The 17,805-nt window shown below is 50.2% G+C and overlaps 1 protein-coding gene across 4 annotated transcripts in view; it reads right to left on the reverse strand.

Annotated features, from left to right (window-relative positions):
* The window catches only part of Rilpl1 (Rab interacting lysosomal protein like 1), a 36,376-nt gene that overhangs the window by 10,039 nt on the left and 8,532 nt on the right, over positions 1-17,805 (reverse strand). For all 4 annotated transcript variants that reach the window (XM_076922899.1, XM_076922897.1, XM_076922900.1 and 1 more), the window contains exons 2-5: positions 17,584-17,734; positions 12,726-12,844; positions 12,089-12,310; positions 1,775-1,953 (exon numbers count right to left, since the gene is read on the reverse strand). In XM_076922899.1, coding sequence (XP_076779014.1) covers positions 1,775-1,953; positions 12,089-12,310; positions 12,726-12,844; positions 17,584-17,734 — 671 coding nt within the window. The remainder of the gene's footprint in view (positions 1-1,774; positions 1,954-12,088; positions 12,311-12,725; positions 12,845-17,583; positions 17,735-17,805) is intronic.

A 17,805-nucleotide genomic window follows, 5' to 3' on the forward strand; every position in this document is an offset into this window, starting at 1 on the left:
TCATATAAATAAAATAGATAAATAAATCTTTAAAAAAAAAAACAGCATTTGGGATGCAGAGGCCAGTCTGGTCTACAGAGTGAGTTCCAGGACAGCCAGGACTACACAGAGAAACCCTGTCTCGAAAAACCAAAAACAAAAAACAAAACAAAAACAAACAAACAAAAAAGACAAGATTTCTCTTTATCCCTGGCTGTCTTGGAACTTGCTCTGTATCCTAGGCTGGCCTGGAACTCACAGAGACCCAGGCGCTGGGATTAAAGGCATGTGCCACCATGCCCAGCTATTTTATTATTCTTTTTTTTTTTTTTTTTAAGAGAGATTTATTTATTCCATGTATGTGAGTACACCATCACTGTTGGGGTCCACACTAGCCCCACGTTGGGGTGGCCAAAATAATGTTGGGGTCCACACTAGCCCCACGTTGGGGCGGCCAAAAAACGTCGCAGCCCAGGCAAAATGTTGAGGCCCGGGCCGACCCATGTTTGGGCGGCCACTGTATCCCGGCCCAAGCTGCCGCTCCGGTCCGTGGGTCGGGGTTCAGCAAGAGCGAGGGTGAGGGCAGACTCGAAGAATGGAGACCAGACAGGGTGTGATTCAATCCCGTTTATTCTTCAGTCTCTATTCCTCTAAGTGTCTCCTTCTCTGTCTCCTCTGTCTGCTGTGTCTGATTCTGTCTGGAGCCAAGTGTCTTCTACCTAATGTCTGATGTGTCTGATTCTCTGATCTCAGTCTGATTCTGATCTGTTCTGTCTCTGCCTTTTATATGTCTTACTTCTAAGCCACGCCTCTAAGTTACACCTTTAATCATGCCCTTAGGTCTTGTCTCTAACTCTGATCTCTATACTTCTAAGTCATACTCTTAAGTCACACACCTTTAATCTCACACACCTTTAATCTCACGCACCTTTAATCTCACGCACCTTTAATCTCAAGCACCTTTAATCCCAAGGTATCTAAACCAAGATTATCAGAGTGTGCTCAGCTGTTGTAGGCTATTGTAATCCAAGTCTCATGTCAGGGTATATGGCTCAAGATGGCTGCAAAGCTGATAGCCGCTTTCTGCTAAAAGTGGGCCCCCAACACATCACTATCTTCAGACACACCAGAAGAGGGCATCGGACCCCATTACAGATGTTGTGAGCCACCATGTGGTTGCTGGGAATTGAACTCAAGACCTCTGGAAGAGCAGTCAGTGCTCTTAACCACTGAGCCATCTCTCCAGCCCTATTTTATTATTCTTATTTGTGAGTATGTGTACACACGTGTGCTCGCATGCGAGAGAGAGAGAGAGAGAGAGAGAGAGAGAGAGAGAGAGAGAGAGCGAGCCTGAGGCAAGATCTCATCCCTCGATGCCATCTGTCCAGCCTCTCTTTTTTTTATTTTTGGGGGGCAAGGTCTCAATTCTAGAGTTCAGTGATTTGGCTACAACGGGTGCCAGCCACAGCAGAGGTCCACTCGTCTCCACCTCCCCAGGGCTGGGATAACAGGCAGGAACCACAGCAGATAGCTGGGGACCTGAACACGTCCTCAATGTCACCATGTGAACTCTTCACAGACTGAGCTATCCATCTCCCCAGCTCGTAGGCTTTCTGGTCATTCTTTTCTTTGTCCAATAATGCACTTGGCAAGATGTGCAATGGCCTGCTCCGAGGCTGCATGACCTTTCTGCCATCTCTAAGGATGCCTGACTAATGCTATACAAGTACTTGGGTTCGGGGTGTGTCCCTGAGGCCAGGCCAGAGTTTGATGGTTTCATGGTACCTGTGCTCACCTCTTGTAGTAGGCCAGTTCCTCTTGCAGCAGAAACACCTTGGACTTAAGCTCGTTCCTCTCGTGCAGGACATCCCGCAGCTCCTGTAGTGTGAACCTCGGGCGGTTAGGGTCCTTGAGGTCCAGGGCAGCCTTCTCTCCGTCTGAAATGGACTCCTCTCCATCTGGCTGTGGTTGGATCTGAAGGAGGCAGAGGAGCCATCATCAAAGGACTCCTGACAGCCGGAGGATGCTGGAATTTTCCACCTCCTCACGGTAGGCAGCTTGCTCCGGCAGGTCACTATTTTCAGTATCTGGGGAGCAGCCTCCGCTTACCTTCTATTCTGCTTCTCCCTGGAGGTGGAAGCCAGCCACCACCTGTTCACCGAGCGCCTTCACTGAGCTAGCCCTGCATCCAGGACACCTACTCCTCAGGGTTCTATTACAAATGAGCAGAGGCGTGCCTCCCACTGGGCCTCCCACTGCCACCTGTTGCTTTCTCCTGTGGGTTCTCCTCCCAGATTCTCACTTTAGACCTTAGCTAATCTGTCCAAGGAGTGTGGAAACACAGCCTAGACTCAATTCTGTTTTCAATTAACGAGAAGTCATGGCACTTTTCATGACAGACTCTCTGGTCAAATCCTTTCTTCTTTAGAGGCTCCTGGCCTCTTGCTGGGGTTCAGAGCTTGGCAGGGGGTACATCTGTCCTTCATGCAAGTTATACAGATGGATCCCCACATCATTCTGAGTCACCTGCTCACTTCCTTCCAGAGCCTGGTAGCCTTTCAAAGGAACTGTAAGGCACATGAAACACAGAGTTTACCATTTTATCCATTTTAAAGTATACTAGCTGGGCGTGGTGGTACGTGACTCTCCAAGTCTGACACACAGGATGCCGAGGCACGAAGGGTACCTGAGGGTCAAGCCTAGCCTGAGCTATGTAGTGGGTTTCAAAGCATCTTGGCCACACAGTTTGAGGCCAGCCTGGGCTAAAGACTTAAAGCAAACCTGGGATACAGTTGAGACACAGAAGCACTTGGCACTTTTATACCACTAATTCCAGAACATTCTCATCATCCAAAGGAACCTTCCCACACTCACTAAGGAATCATCTAACACTCTGCCTTCTTTTAGTCTCAGCACCTCCAGGAAACCCACTCTCTTGTGTCTCTGGACTGTCCCGACCTGGACATTTCCCATAATGCATCTGCTTCATCCAATTAACATTGTGTTTCAGGCATGTTACAGCCCATGTCAGAGATTCAACCTTTTTAATGGCTGGGTAATATTCCCCAGAATGGAAGGTGTGCATGGTCTCATCCTGCGACTGACAAACATATAGGTGGCTTCTTCTCTTTAGATGTGAATGCCAATATCCAATATCCCCTGTCTTCCATTCCTGAGAAATATGTCCAGTGTGAACAGCTGGGTCTCCTGGAGACTCTGTCTCTAACTTTCTGAATTCTCATTCTATACCGAAGGGCTTCCTGTGGCGGATGTGCTATGTTCCAGCCGCACCGTGGGGCCGGTTTCTCCACGTTCTCCACTATGCCTGTCACTTTGGTCTGCTCATCTATTTACTGTGTGTATCTGAGTATGCTACAGAATGTGTACTGGTCAGAGCTCAACTTTTGCAAGTCAGCTCTTTCCTTCCACCATATGGGTCCTGGGTACCAAAGCCCAGTGGTTAGACCAGCCAGCAAGCACCTTTACCTGCTGGGCCGTCTTGCCAGGCACTTGACACAGGCTAGAGCTATTTGGAAGGAGGGAACCTCAATCGAGAGAATGTTGCTTTAAGATCCAGCTGTAGGGCTGGAGAGAGGGCTCAGCGGTTAAGAGCACTGACTGCTCTTTCCAGGGTTCCTGAGTTCAATTCCCAGCAACCACATGGTGGCTCACAACCATCTGTAATGGCATCTGATGCCCTCTTCTGGGGTGCCTGAAGACAGAATATACATATACATACATACATTTTTTAAAAAAAGACCCAGCTGAGCTGTAATGTATTTTCTTAAGTAGTGGTTAATGAGGCAGGGCCCAACCCGTTGTGGGTGGGACCATCCCTGGGCTGGTGGTCCTGAGTTCTATAAGAAAGCAGGCCAGGTAGAACCTGGGAGCAAGCTAGCATCATCCTTCCTTGGCTTCTGCATCAGATTCCTATTTGAATTACTGGCCTGACTTCCTTTAACAATGAACAGTGCTATGAAAAAAGTACAAGCCAAATAAACCCTTTCCTCCCCACCTCGCTGTTGGTCATGGTGTTTCATCACAGCAATAGTGACCCTAACTAAGACTCTGGTCCATCATTTTCTTTCTTGAGACAGGTTCTCCATCCTTAGCCCAGGCTGGCTGGAACCCACATCAATCCTCCTGCCGCAGCTTCTGGAATGCTAGCGTGACAGGTGTGTTCCACTAAACACCCGTTTCTCTCCCTCCCACCCCCCCCCTTTCCTAATACTTGTGACAGTTTGACCTTGAACATGCTAGCCCAAGTCAAGCCACTGAGCTCAGTCCGCTAAGCCAGCAAACTAAAGCCCAGGTGGTCCATTTCTTCAGGGCCACACAGCACCTGATACCCAAGAGCCTCCAGTGTCCCTGTACATGGACATCACGACGTTCTCCAATAGCAGCTCTCAACCTGTGTGTCTACAACTCTTTGAGGGCTAAACAATCTTTTCACCGGGGTTGCCAAAGACCATCTCAAACCACAGATATTTACATTATGATTCAAAACAATAGCAAAATCACAGTGATGAAGCAGAAACAAAAATAACTTTTTTGATTGGTGTGGGGAGGTCACAGCTCAATGTATGAAAGGATCACAGCATTAGGCAGGTTGAGAACTGCTGCTCTCAAATGAGAAGGCAGGGGTGGACAACACACCCCTCCGTACCCCCTCAACCCCACAGGGAGAATCGGACCCTAGCTAGAACAGTGGCTCATGGCTGCCCAGAGGCCAAGGACTCCAGGAGGCTGGGCTGGAATGTGTCCTGGACAGGCTGTTCTGGGGAAGGGAAAGCTGACACCGCCTGTTGCCTTTTGGGCAGGTCAGCTGAGCAGCAGGGAAGATCAAGGCGGGTGGGGAGGGCTCCGCCCACACCTAGAGTTGGAGCCAGAACCATTGCAGAAGAGGATGGGAAGCAAGAGAAGAAACAAGACTCCCGTATCCCTGCAGGCCACTCAGAACCTGGTGATTCTTATCCCAGCTAGGCTACCCCACAGGGTTTGACGTTCCTGCCCAGCCTATTGCAGCCTCTGTCAAAGCTTCATTTCTTTTCACGGTTGTGTAATATTCCACTGTGAGGCAAATCTCTATCTAAGTATTATCCGTGACTACTGAGGCTGCACCATCAGGGGCTGGCCACCTACTCAGACAGCTTCCTTCACTGGAGGGCATCCAGCATTTCACTAAGCACTCTGTGCCTTGCTGTCCTTGAACTCAGAACTGGGGACAGACTGGGACTGAAGAGCAGGATCAAGAGACATACACACAGATACACCAATAAGTGAGGATCGAGGGAGAGGTTCCTAGAGAGGGGCTCCCTCTGCATAGGGTGCTGATGCATATGTAGGAGTTGTCCACCAACTCTCAGCATCGATGGCATGGACCCAAAGATGCACACTAGAGAACCTTGGGCCACAGTGGTCCCCACATTCGGTTAGACCCCTACTGTGCCATAAAATCTACTGAATTGGTTGTCAACAGTTTTAAGATTTGGAGGCTCAAATTCCAAATTGTCCTGCCTTTGCTGCTGCTGCTGCTCCTCCTCCTCCTCCTTCTTCTGATTTACTTATTTATTTCATGTATGTGAGTACACTGTCACTATCTTCAGATTTAGATCCCCATTACACATGGTTGTGAGCCACCATGTGGTTCCTGGGAATTGAACTCAGGACCTCTGGAAGAGCAGTCAGTTCTCTTAAGCACTGAGCCATCTCTCCAGCCCTTGCCTTAGCTTCTTAGTGCTCACTTTATAAGTGTACTGCCCCAGTGAACCTGGTGATACTTGTAAAGTCTCTTCCATCCTTAACATTAAGGGTGACCCAGCTCCCCAGTTATGACTCTGTTCAGCCAAGACAGTGAGCTGGGGCTGGAGAGATGGCTCAGTGGTTACGAGCACTGGCTGCTCTTCCAGAGGTCCTGGATTGTATTCCTAGCACCCATATGGCAGCTCACAACTGTCTGTAACTGTAGTCCCACGGTATCTGATACCCTCTTCTGGTATGCAGACAAAACAGCCATAATTAACAATAAACTTTAAGGAAAAAAAAAAAAAAAAGACACAGAGAGCACCCTGTGGTCTGGAGCCAGATCGGCTCTTTTGTGGTAGGGAGGGTCTGTAGTCTCAGAGCTTAGGCAAGTCTTAGCTGGGCGAATGGCAGTTTTGCTTCTGAGCATTCATACACTGGAGTGTAGGGAGAACTGGGGTTCTGTTAGCCATGGCTCCAGCCTGTGGACAGCCGGAGAAAAGACTGTCGCAGCTGGAAAGCCTGAAACGGTTCCTTCCAATGCAGCCATCATGTCGATCAGAGGCCCTTCCAGGCTCATTCCACAAGGGACTGTAGGGTGGCTCAGGTTATCTCAGATAAGCTGCTCCCTTGGGGGCGCTCCGGGCACAGGTGCCAGGAGATGCCTAGAAGCCCCAGGAACAGCATCTGGGGGTCAGGGCCTCTAGCCTGAGGCCTGGCCTCCTGGGAAGGCTCCCTTGTGGGATCAATGGAACATGGTGACCACAGCTCAGAGCAATTGGAACTGATTATTCTCTGATCGCACTGGACCCAGGATCCAGGATCTGAACCCTGGCTCAAGCCAACGCCCAGGCCCTTAGGGGATTGTGGGATTCTCTGTCTTTGTTGTTGCTGTGAGACAGTCTCCCTGTGTAGCCCAAGCTGGTCTCAAACTAAAAATGTTTCTGATGGTGGCTCTGAACACCTTCCATAGGCCAAGTGCTGGGGCTTCAGGTGTGCAGCACCATACCCTTGGACACCGCCCTTTACTGTACCTGAAGACCTGCTTCCTAGAAATTAACGGGATGTCACTCATCACGGACACCGTAAAGGGCCAAACTGTGGTTCCTGAGTTAGACCTCTCAAAGTCCTATGTTAAAACTCCACAGGGAGATCTTGTCTGCTGGAGGTAAAACTGAAGGTCAATGTGAAAGCTACGTGTGGAGTTTTGAGGCCAGCCTGGGCTACCCGGTGAGTCCTTATCTCAGAAACACCATGAAGGAGCTAAGGATATAGCTTAGTGGGTAGAGCGACTTTGAGAGCCCGCATGTTGCACGCGCGAGCACACACACACACACACACACACACACACACACACACACACCAGGCTGTACCTTCCCCCCCACCCTGAGCAAGCCTGAAGAGACCTTGGTTACCACAACAAGGTCAAGTGACGGGATCTAGGTGGAGTTACCCACCTTGGCTGCCCGAAACACAGAAGCAGAACTGCCCCTGGGCTTGCCTTGAGACATCTCTGACTGTGACCTAGAACGACTATGGATTATCCCACCCATCTGGAACCAGGAGGGGTTGTGGGTTGGGTCTTCCCCTTTAAATTGAGAGCCGAACATTAAAGCTTTGGGCCTTGATCAGAGAACTTTGTCTTGGCCTCATCTCTTCTCGCCCTCCAGCCCCTTTCATTCCCAGTCCCCCTTTCAGGTGAACCCAGTTGACTTGTGGCCGCGGGCGGCTACACCAGGCCTTACATTTGACGGCCCTTGTTTGCATAAACCAAGTGTGGTTTACACACTATAGCCCTGGCTTAGGAGAGGCAGAGGCAGGAGGATCATGAGTTCTAGGTTATCCTTGGATACTGGCCAGCTTGGGTCACATGAGACCTTGCCCCCAAACAAACAAACAAACAAACCACAATAAGAACAAAGGATTGGGGAAATGAGAGAGAAAGCCTGGCTACTGAGGTAATACCAAGAATGGCCTTCTCAGCCAGGCAAGGTGGTATACACCTTTAACCCTTTGCCCACAGGAAGCAAGTGCGTCTCCGTGAGTGTAAAGCCAGCATGGTCTACATAGCGAGTTCCACGACAGCTAGGGATATGTGGAAAGACCCTGTCTCACAAAACCAGCGGGGTGGGATAGGGTATCGGGTAGTGTTTCCATTCCAGCTCCGGGTTCCTCTAGGCTCCCTTCAGAATGCTCCAACCCCGCCCTAGGACTGAACCACACACAGCCTTACACGCTGCATTTCCCAGCCCGCCTCCCGGCTGTTCCCCGCCTGGAATAGCTTGTTCCACATTCCACTGGAAACCTGCCCACCCAACCTGTCCCCACCTCCCCTCCTCCCAGTGCAGGGGCAAACACTCTGCCACTGAGCACGAGTACTTCAGAGAACCTTCTGGAAGCACGAGGGCCAGCCAGCCAGCCATGCCTCTCTGCTCTGCTCTCCCCTCCCCCAGCCCAACCCCACGACTCCACTTGGGCTGCATAAGATTCTGAACCACTGACTCAGGGCTGTCCCCCGATCAACTGCCAGAAGCCCCAGGCCTCATCCAACCCTGCTGCACTCCCGTTTGACTGACAAGCTCCCTGGACTTCACACAGCTCTGAGGCCGATGGGGCAGAGCGATCCAGGAAGTGGGCAGCCTGACTTTAGTACACCTCATTTCTTCCTATTTTTCTATCCGTGTGCATGCGCAGAGGCCAGATGTTGACATCAGGTGTCTTCCTCAATCGCTCTCCGTTTTATCTGTTTAGCTCAGCAATTCTGCCAGACTGATTAGTTATGGAAGGCCCAAGACATCCCTGTCATTCCCCCACCCCCCCACCCCGTGCTCGGATTATAGGTGTAAGCCCCGCAGGGCTTCTTCTATGTCGGTGCTGAGGATCCAAATTCAGATCTCCAAACTCTTGACTCTCTTTATCAACAGCCATCTCCTCCCCAGCTCGGCTCCATTCCTCAGCTGCCAGAAAGGAAAGGTAAAACCAACCCATGCGGCCAGCTGGTGCAAAGTGTCCCTGTCCTCCTTAAAGGAGGTACCTGGAGCAGGGCTGGGAACACATGGGCCTCAGGGTTATGTCCTCAGAGATCCAGCTTTAGACAGGCCCTGCTGGGTCCTAAGGATAGAAGCTTGAATTTCTCTAGCATGGTCACCCCATCCTACCCTGTGATGGGACTGCGCTCGCTCGGCCTGGTAGCTCCTTCTTGGGCGTGTGCCTGCTTCCCTGCTGTGGATCTGGCCCAGCCTTTGACTTCAGGCCTGCATTATTACAAAGTCATTGGTACCTGCCATGCCTCACTCTCCCTTCAACAGTGCCCTCCAGACAACCCCAGGGGTCTCCACACCAGCCCTGTCATGGGAACTCTCAAGCATTTGTGCAGTAGCTCAGAGCCTGCATAGCACTCAGAGCGCTCTCTTGTGCTCCAGAGAGCAGCTGTGAGCCCAGCCTACCCACCCCCAAGTCCCTGAGTCTCCATAGTTCCGCTTGGCATCCCCTTGGCCTGTGGACCCCTCTACGGCAGCCAGGGACTCAGGAGTGCTCAGCACCCATCCTGTAGGCCTCTCCATACAGGGCTGACTTAGTGATGAGCTAGTGAGAGAATCCCTGAAGACTTCTGCTAGGACTCACAGGGAAGAGGCTTGCTTAGCAGGCCGATATTGAGGACCGTGTTGTGGCAAGAGGCCACTCGAAAATGATACCAACTTAGAGGCAACAAAATCAAAAAGGCCTGAGTCAAATTCCTCCCGACATCCTCCGAGCACCTGGAGCCAGCTGTACCTGAAGCTGTCAGTGAGTACCATCAAGGGTCAGTCACATAGCCAACACACCTCTCCCTCCTTCCCCCTCCCTCCTCCATGAGTAAGTTGACTTCAGGACACCTTATGCCAAAATCAAGTCTTAACCGGTTCCTCTAAAGATGACTTTTTCCTTATTTCTCTCCCAGGATTCTGGCCCATTAGAAGCAACTGGCCCAGTTTCATCCACTAGGCAAGAACTGTCCAAGCTGGAGCTCAGTTTCCCATAAATTCATCAGCCTCACAGGTTGACTAGCCATGTGCGTGAACCTTAAAATAGTCAGTGTGCATCCAGGGGAAGAAAATGCACACCCTGACAGTTTCTGCATCCACTGGGGTCTCACTTTCTACCTATGGAAATGGCAACATTTCTTCCCTGACCCTACCCCTGCCAGCTGCAGAAGCCCCACCAGCTGTTGACCTGTCCTTGGGGTTACTGAGGTCCCCTGGGGACTATCTATGTAGCAAACCCATTACATCCTCTATCTGGCCCAGGGCCTTCTAACAGCTCTGTGCCCTGAACAGAGAAGTCGCCAGCGTTCCCAGCAGATGCCTGCTTCTGCCTTCTCATTGACATCTGCTGGGCATGTGGGGCTCATACCCCCAGCGTCCCTGAGCCACTCTGGGGCAGGACCTTGAGGATAAATGTCTCCAATGTTACCCTGTGGAAAGGCAGCCCTGGGAGGTTCTGTGTACTTTTCGATAGCCCCCGCAGGGCTGAGTGTCCTCACTTTGGGGTGCAGCCATATCACCAGGCTTCCTGCTTCCCTGTCACACACTGCCTCAGGTGTCAAGTGGGGGTCTTGCCAGAAGCCCTGGTCACCAGCTCTTCCTAAGAAACACTAGTGAGTACAATGTCTCACTACCAGGACAGTCTCTCCCTTCCCATGGGCTATGCTAGGGCTCAGACCTTCCCTTCTATAAGCCCCACCCCCACCGCAGCACCTGCCAATCCCTCAGAGGCACACAACTCCTCTCCCTTAGGAGCCTGCGGGCCTGACTCCTAACTTCCACCTGCCACTCACTGCACACCAGCCATCTTCACCTTGATTGCCCCAAGGTTCCGGCTGCCACAGGGCCTTTGCACAGGTCATTCTTCCCACCTGGAACTCACTCCCCTTTACCCTTACTGATTCTCCCAATCACTCCCTGGAGCCCATCTCAGATGAACCAACCAGTTTAATTCTCCTGATGGTCAAAGAGTCCTCTCACTAGATCTCCATCCTGGGAACCTACACAGCAAAAGGAAGGGAACTGAATCCCACATTGTCCCTGACCTCCACACACCATGGCACATACAACATTAAAAAATATATATATATTAAAGTCATTCACATGTCAGTCACATACTGTAACATCTCCCCTTTAAAGAATAAAGTTCTGGAGATTTCTAGAATATTCCGAGGTATGCAACCACCACTGCTGTCTAATTCCAGAATGTTTCCCTCATCTCCAAAGAAACTTTGTGTCCATTAGCCATTCACAGCTACCCTAATCCCCACCCGGCTCATCTACATTGTGTACTGGATCTGCTCAATCCAGACATCTCAGAAAGATGCAATCACACAGCATGTGGCCTTCCGAGTCTGGCTACTGTCACTCATGAATTCTTCAAGTTTCACCTACTGGATAGTGTGTGCTCATGGCTCAGTCTTTTTCAGGGCTGAGTCATATTCTACTATGCAGAATATGTATGACCACATTTCCTTGCTCACTTCCTAATTGGGTGTCCTCTCTACCTGTCAGATCCTATGACTAATGCTACCATGAACTTCTGTGTAGCTTTCGTTACTGGGCTTTATTTTTGCATTTGAGATGAGTCTCATGTAGCTCAGGTTAGTCTGGAATTTGCTATGTAGTCAAGGATGACCTTAAACTTCAAATCCTCTCCAGCCTCACCTCCCTGAACACTAACTAGGATTACAGCTGTGATCTATCATTCCAGCTTGCCCAGGTTTTATTCTTTAAAATGTGTACATGTGTGTGTCTGAATGTGGGTATGTGGGTACATGTACAGAGTTTCTCACAGAGGCCAGAAGAGGGTAACAGATGCCCTGGAGCTGGAGTTACAGCCTCCCGGTGTGGGCGTTTAGGGACTGAACCCGGGTCCTTTAGAAGTGCAGTGAGTTCTCTTAACCGCTGAGCCACCTCTCCAACCCTTCTTGTCTCCTCTTTGAGCATGACTACAAACCACAATCACCTCCCTCCCTGAAAAAAATCACCAACGACCAACCCCACCTCTTGGGACTCTAGCATTTATACACCCTCTGAAAAATTCCCAGAGTTCCAAAAGTTACACAATTGCAGAAACTATCTGCTGCTGGCAAAACCACGCCTCTGCTAGAGCACGACACAAATCATAGTCAGCTGCTGCCAACAGTCAGAAGCAACCCCATATCTATCTCCACACCTGCGATTAAAACCAAAACATATTCTTACGATATTTCTGTTTTTTTTTTTTTTTTTTTTTTTTTTGTAAAGAAACCAAAACTCCAGAATTCTCACTACAGCCTGGTGCTGGCCCACAACTTGAGTCCCCACACCACCCACCACCGCAATACCCACTTTCGGCTCACCTCTTCTTCCTCCTCCCCATTCTGGCTGTGCTCGCCCTGTAGCCTCTCCCGGAGCTTCCCGAGTTCTGCCCGCAGGCTGCCCATCTCCTGCTCCTTGGTCTGCAGATCTGCTTCAAGCTCCACCTTCTGCTCAATCAGGGCCTTCCCCTGGGCCTCCACCACGGTGACCCTGTGCCGAAGGTCATGGTTGATCTTCATTAACCTGGTCTGTTGTTGCTGCAGCTGTACACAGAGAGAGGCATCGGGTGAGGCTGCCATGTACAGTCAACTAGGCTGTGAATGAACACTGGCCAAATTTGTTTTTATTTTTGTGACTGTGTTTTAAGACTGTTGATAAAGAGTGATAGATATATGGCCTTTTGTTGTTGTTGTATGTGTTTTTTCCCTGTGTGTGTGTCTATGCACCACATGTGTGCCTGGTGCCTGTGAAGGCCACAAGATGTCAGATCTCCTGAGACTGGAGATGCAAACAGTTATGACCTAGAATCGAACCAGGCTCCTCTTGAAGAGCAGCAGGCACTCTTAACCACGGAGCCATGTCTCAAGCCCCCTTCCATGGGTTTATGAATGGAAGATTGTGCCTTTCTGTGGGGCCAAGAAGTAGGTGAGTGAACTCGGATCAGTGCTGGTCACTTACAGCCTCGACGTCCTCGTTCTTCAGACCCAGCTCCCTGTCTTTGGCTCGGATCTCATCCCTCTGCTTGTCCACCACCTCCTTCAGCCTCTTCATCACCTGCCGCTCACGCTCTGACATACCTAGGGGAAGGTGAGACTGGCAGTTGAGCTACCTCCCTTAGCACAGGCTCTCCCGTCGTGTCACACTGCAAGAGGGCCGGAGCTCTCCCCGCAAGGCCCAGCTTCCCCAAGCCTCCCATGGACCCCGCACACACCCTGGTGACTGCTTCTGCCTTCAGTCTTGTCAAGCATATTCCTACCTTACCGTCTCTCCCCCTCTCTTCCCTCTACCTGAAGCTCTTCCGTCCACGCCCATCCTCCTTTGGATCACTGCATGGACGTCTCATCTAGTTGGTCCCCTCTGCCTGATGGCTCCTCTCTTCTACTCCCACCCCTCGCCTCACTTCCAACAGCACCTGACAATAACAACACGGCGTCACATATCATGACAGGCATGACCTCACACGGTGACCCAGAGGGTAAGCTCACACTAACCCCGTAAAGCCACACTTGGCTGTGTGGCTCTGGGATCTCTTATGTCTCTGTTTCCAAATTCATAAAGATGGGATGGTAGTGGCACATACCCAGGGCAGACTGGAAGATAGGTGGAGCCAACACCCACGCTTGGTGGACAGCCAGGACAACATCCCTCCACTTTCCCAGGAGACCATTGCTGAGGCAGGGGACACACTGAGCATCCCACTTGCCACCTATATGGTACCTCAGGCATTCGGTGAAAGCTGGGTGTAGCGGCACACATCTTAAGTCCCAGCTTTAATCCCAGCACTTGGGAGGCAGAGGCAGGCGGATTTCTGAATTCGAGGCCAGCCTGGTCTACAGAGTGAGTTCTAGGACAGCCAGAGCTATACAGAGAAACCTTGTCTCGAAAAACCAAAAAAAAAGAAAAAAAGAAAAAAAAAAAAAAAAAAAAAAAAAGTCCCAGACTCCGGAGAGCTCTATGGGTTCGAAGCCACTCTGGTCTACATAATGAGTGTGAGGCTAGCTTAGGCTACATAGAGAGACCCTGCCTAAAATAAAAAGGATATTTGGCGAGCCAGGTCTAGCAGCATAGACCTTCAATCCCAGCACTCCAGATGCAGAGGCAGTTGGATCTCTGAGTTCAAGGGTAGCTTGGTCTACACAGCAAGGTCCAGGCTAGCCAGAGCTGCAGTGAGACCCTGCCACCACCCCTACTCTAGCTCTGAAAAACAAATAAAAATAAAAATCAGAAACCAGGCCCGCTGAGAAAGTTCAGTGCTGAGTAAACACAAGATTAGAGTTCAGATCTCCAGAACCTACTGAGATGCCGGGTGGGCGTGGCAGCTTGACTGACACTCCAGCCTCAGAAGACAGAGGCAGAGGATCAAGACCAGCCATATCCATGAGCTCTGGGGTCTGATTGAGAGAGCCTGGCCCCCATGTATAAAGTGGAAGAGAAATGAGAAACACATACATAAACTCAAGCATGGATACACAACAGAAGAAAACAATTCAAAAAAATGTAGCAAATTATGGTGGCACACACCTGCAATCCTAGTACTAGGGAGACAGAGGCAGGAGGGTTGCTGCAAGTGTGAGGCCAGCCTGGGCTACCTAGCAAGACCATGCCCTCATATTATCCTAAAAAGGTCCACAGAATGACCAAGAAGGTTAAAAAGATCATTTAGCAAACCTGGGACGGCCAATTCCATCCCCAAACCCATGTACAAATAAATGCCACATGTGGTGGTACACTTCTGTACACATCTGTAATTCCAGCATCCCTACTAAGAACTTCCTGGAAACTAGAGGGCCGGTGAGCCCAGACTACATCACAGCAACAGAAAGAAGAAAGCCCTGGTCTCAAAGAGGTGGAACTCAAGACCTGATTTCTCAAAGTTGACCTCTGACCTCCATGTATATGTACATGTGCGTGCGCATACACACACACACACACAATTTTGTGAAAATAGATTTTAGAAACTTGTTTGCTTTTTCTGGGTATGGGCATGTTTTACCTGCATGCATGTGTGTGCCCATAGAGATCAGAAGAAGGTGTCAGATCTCCTGGAACTGAGAGTTACAGATTTCTGTGAGCCACCATGTGGGGTGCTGGGAATGGAACCTGGGTCCTCAGCCGGTGCTCTGAACTGCTGAACTTTCACACTAGCCCACAATTAAAAAAAAAAAAAAAAGAATAAATTGTAATTTCAGACCCCCCCCCCCGCCCAAGCAGGATATTTATTGTGCTATATTGTATTTTTGTATTTGCAATGGAGCTTGGTGATTGGGCAGAAGAAGAGGAGGTAGAGCTGGGAGAGAAATACAGGAAGTGGAGGAGAAAAAAGAGGCCATCAGCCATTGAGAACCACTGATGGGTCAAAAGCTGTCCTGGGCAGCAACTTCTATCAAAATGTTAGATATTGGGTAACAACTCTAATTGTGTGGACATCTTGTTGATTGAGCATTTCTAAATATATAAATCTATTGGATAATCATTAAGCTTTAAGAGTCTCATTTGTACCGGGTGCTGCGAGGATGGCAGATATTGTCTGGGGTTCAGCTGAGCTTTGTGGATGTAGCATGGGGGATTGGCAGAGCCACCCCCCATGCTGGCGTCTGGTGGGTGCCAGGGCCTGCACATGTAGCTAGCTGGAGCCCCAGTCAGAGCCGAGGAGCAGCAGGAACTTGGTGGCTGTCTGGGAACAAGCCAGACTGGGCGATGTTTTCTAAATATACCCGTATACCCCACCCCCACTTCCAGAAGCTGAAGTTCAAGGTGGGGGTGGGGAGTGAATGAATATGGCCAGGAGAGTTCTTTGTACCATGCCCCCTGCTGTCGTCAGTCTCTGTGACACATGTCCCTGCTCTCTTGTCTGCCACATTCTCTGCCTCCATCTCACTTGTGACTACATCTAGTGTCCGCCAGAATAATCTGTCTAACTCCACCTCAATGCTTTGAATTTTTCCTCATAAGGAAAACAAACAAACAAACACCCCAACCAAATCAAAACCAAAGAAGGGGCTGGAGAGATGGCTCATTGGTTATGAGTGCTTGCTGCTCTTGCAGAGGACCTAGGTTCAGTTCCCAGCACCCACAACCAGTGCCCTCTGCTGATCAGCACGGCATTAGACACACATATGGTGCCCAATCATACATACAGCATAAAATAGAATAAAGGACCGTGTGGTCAGCTCTGCTCTTTTCCTGGTGACAAAATTACTCTTCCAGAGTTTCAGGGCCACTTACTGGCAGAGCTATACAAATCTCTCTGGCGCACCCCTCCCCTCTTCTGCACTGTGCAGTGGCTGGACACCCTCAGTTCACAACCCTGTGTGCTGACTGCTCTCTAGCTGGACAGATCCCAAAGGAGATTTTTATTCATTTTTATTTTTTGTTTTCCAAGACTCAGTTTCTCTGACAACCTTGTCTGTCCTGGAACTCGCTCTGTAATCCAGGCTGGTCTTGGACTCAAACTGATCTCCACGTGTCTGCCTCCAGAGTACTGGGATTAAAAGCCAGCGGTGGTACCACCACTCAAATAAAGGAGAGGATTTTTAATCTGAAGGCTTTTGTGGTGAGGCGGAAGAGACCAGAACACAGCACCTGTCAGTATTCAGAAATTCAGTGGCCCATGTAGGGCGGGTACTTCTGAACAACCCTCCGTCCCCTAAATCACATCCACAGAAATCTGACCCCTGCACCTGAGCCTTCATATGACCCTTGACCCTAGCCCTGAACCACGTCATTCTTGACTGATTCTCAAGGTCAACAGCACCAACTTTCCCCCAGGGTACTGCCTGCCCCATGCCTGTTCCTCTAGTAGGTGGGGAACACTTGGTCCCTGCAGTGTTCCCATGGTTTCCCCACAAAATAAAAATAACCTTGAAGGCAGCCTGGCATCTGCCTGGCTCTTGGCTCCAGCGGGGGCCCGCAGCGTGGAGAATGCAGCTCTCCAGCTGGTCCCAAGGAAGCTGAGCATGCTCAGAGTTAAGTGCATCTCCTGCACACACCTTATGCTGGTCCACACTGGTCAGCAGGGACTGGGAGAGCTGCAAGGGCTGAGCCACATTCCCAGAGGGAAGGGGCCTCAGGAAAAGCAGCTCGGAGCTAGAGTGGGCTGTGGGTTTCCCAGATCATCCTAAGAGGTCTCATAGGCTACACCAAGACTTTCCTAAATAAAATGATTCCACAATCCCATTCCTAGATGTGGACCCCACAGAGCTGAAACCAGGCCTCCTCATAAACACCGAAAAGATGTTCCCAGCAGCCAAAAAGTGGATACAACCAGAAAGCCCCAACTATAGGTGGATGATAGACATGATCCATGCGCACAACGGAATAGTACACAGCAGTGAAAAGGGACGAAGAAACCACCGACATCCATTAAAATAAAGACAGACCTAGAAAGCACCAAACTAAGATGCCAGACACACAACCAAGGCACACAAAGGTCTTGTGAGTCCGTCAAATCACACAGCACTGTAACACACTGCTTTCTAAAGCCATCAGACACATCTCAATGAAGAACACCTCAGTCAAAGAGAATTCCAGACCAGGATTCAACTGCATAGTTTTTTCCCCCTTCAATCTTTATCAATCTTTTATCTTCATTTGTTTTGAATTTTATTACATGTGTGCGTGCATGCGTGCGTGTGAGTGAGGAAGAGAGAGAGATGCTTTCTTGTGAGAAGGTCAGAGAACACCTTGCAAGAGTCCGTTCCCTTTCCCTACGTGTGGGACCCAGGTATTAAATCCATGTCATCAGGCTTAGCAGCACGCGCTGTGCCCACTGAGCCCACTGACTGGTCACGGGGACCACCGGGATGGCATGCCTCACCTTCCTGCTTCTGGAGCTCCTCCTCGGAGAAGCCCACATCCTTGTGGTTGAGGTTGGTCATCAGCTGCTTATTCTCCTCCTGCAGCTGGGCAATCTGGGACAGGAGGTCCTGTGCCTCACCTCTCCACACATCCTCTACCAACTCCAGCTCCTGTAAGGGGGAGAGCAAGGAACACAGCAGGATCAGAGCCACCCAGGATCTCACCGGTCCATCCGGAGAAC

The sequence above is a fragment of the Arvicanthis niloticus genome, chromosome 24 (genome assembly GCF_011762505.2).
Source record: "Arvicanthis niloticus isolate mArvNil1 chromosome 24, mArvNil1.pat.X, whole genome shotgun sequence".
In the NCBI taxonomy this organism is placed as follows: Eukaryota; Metazoa; Chordata; class Mammalia; order Rodentia; family Muridae; genus Arvicanthis; species Arvicanthis niloticus.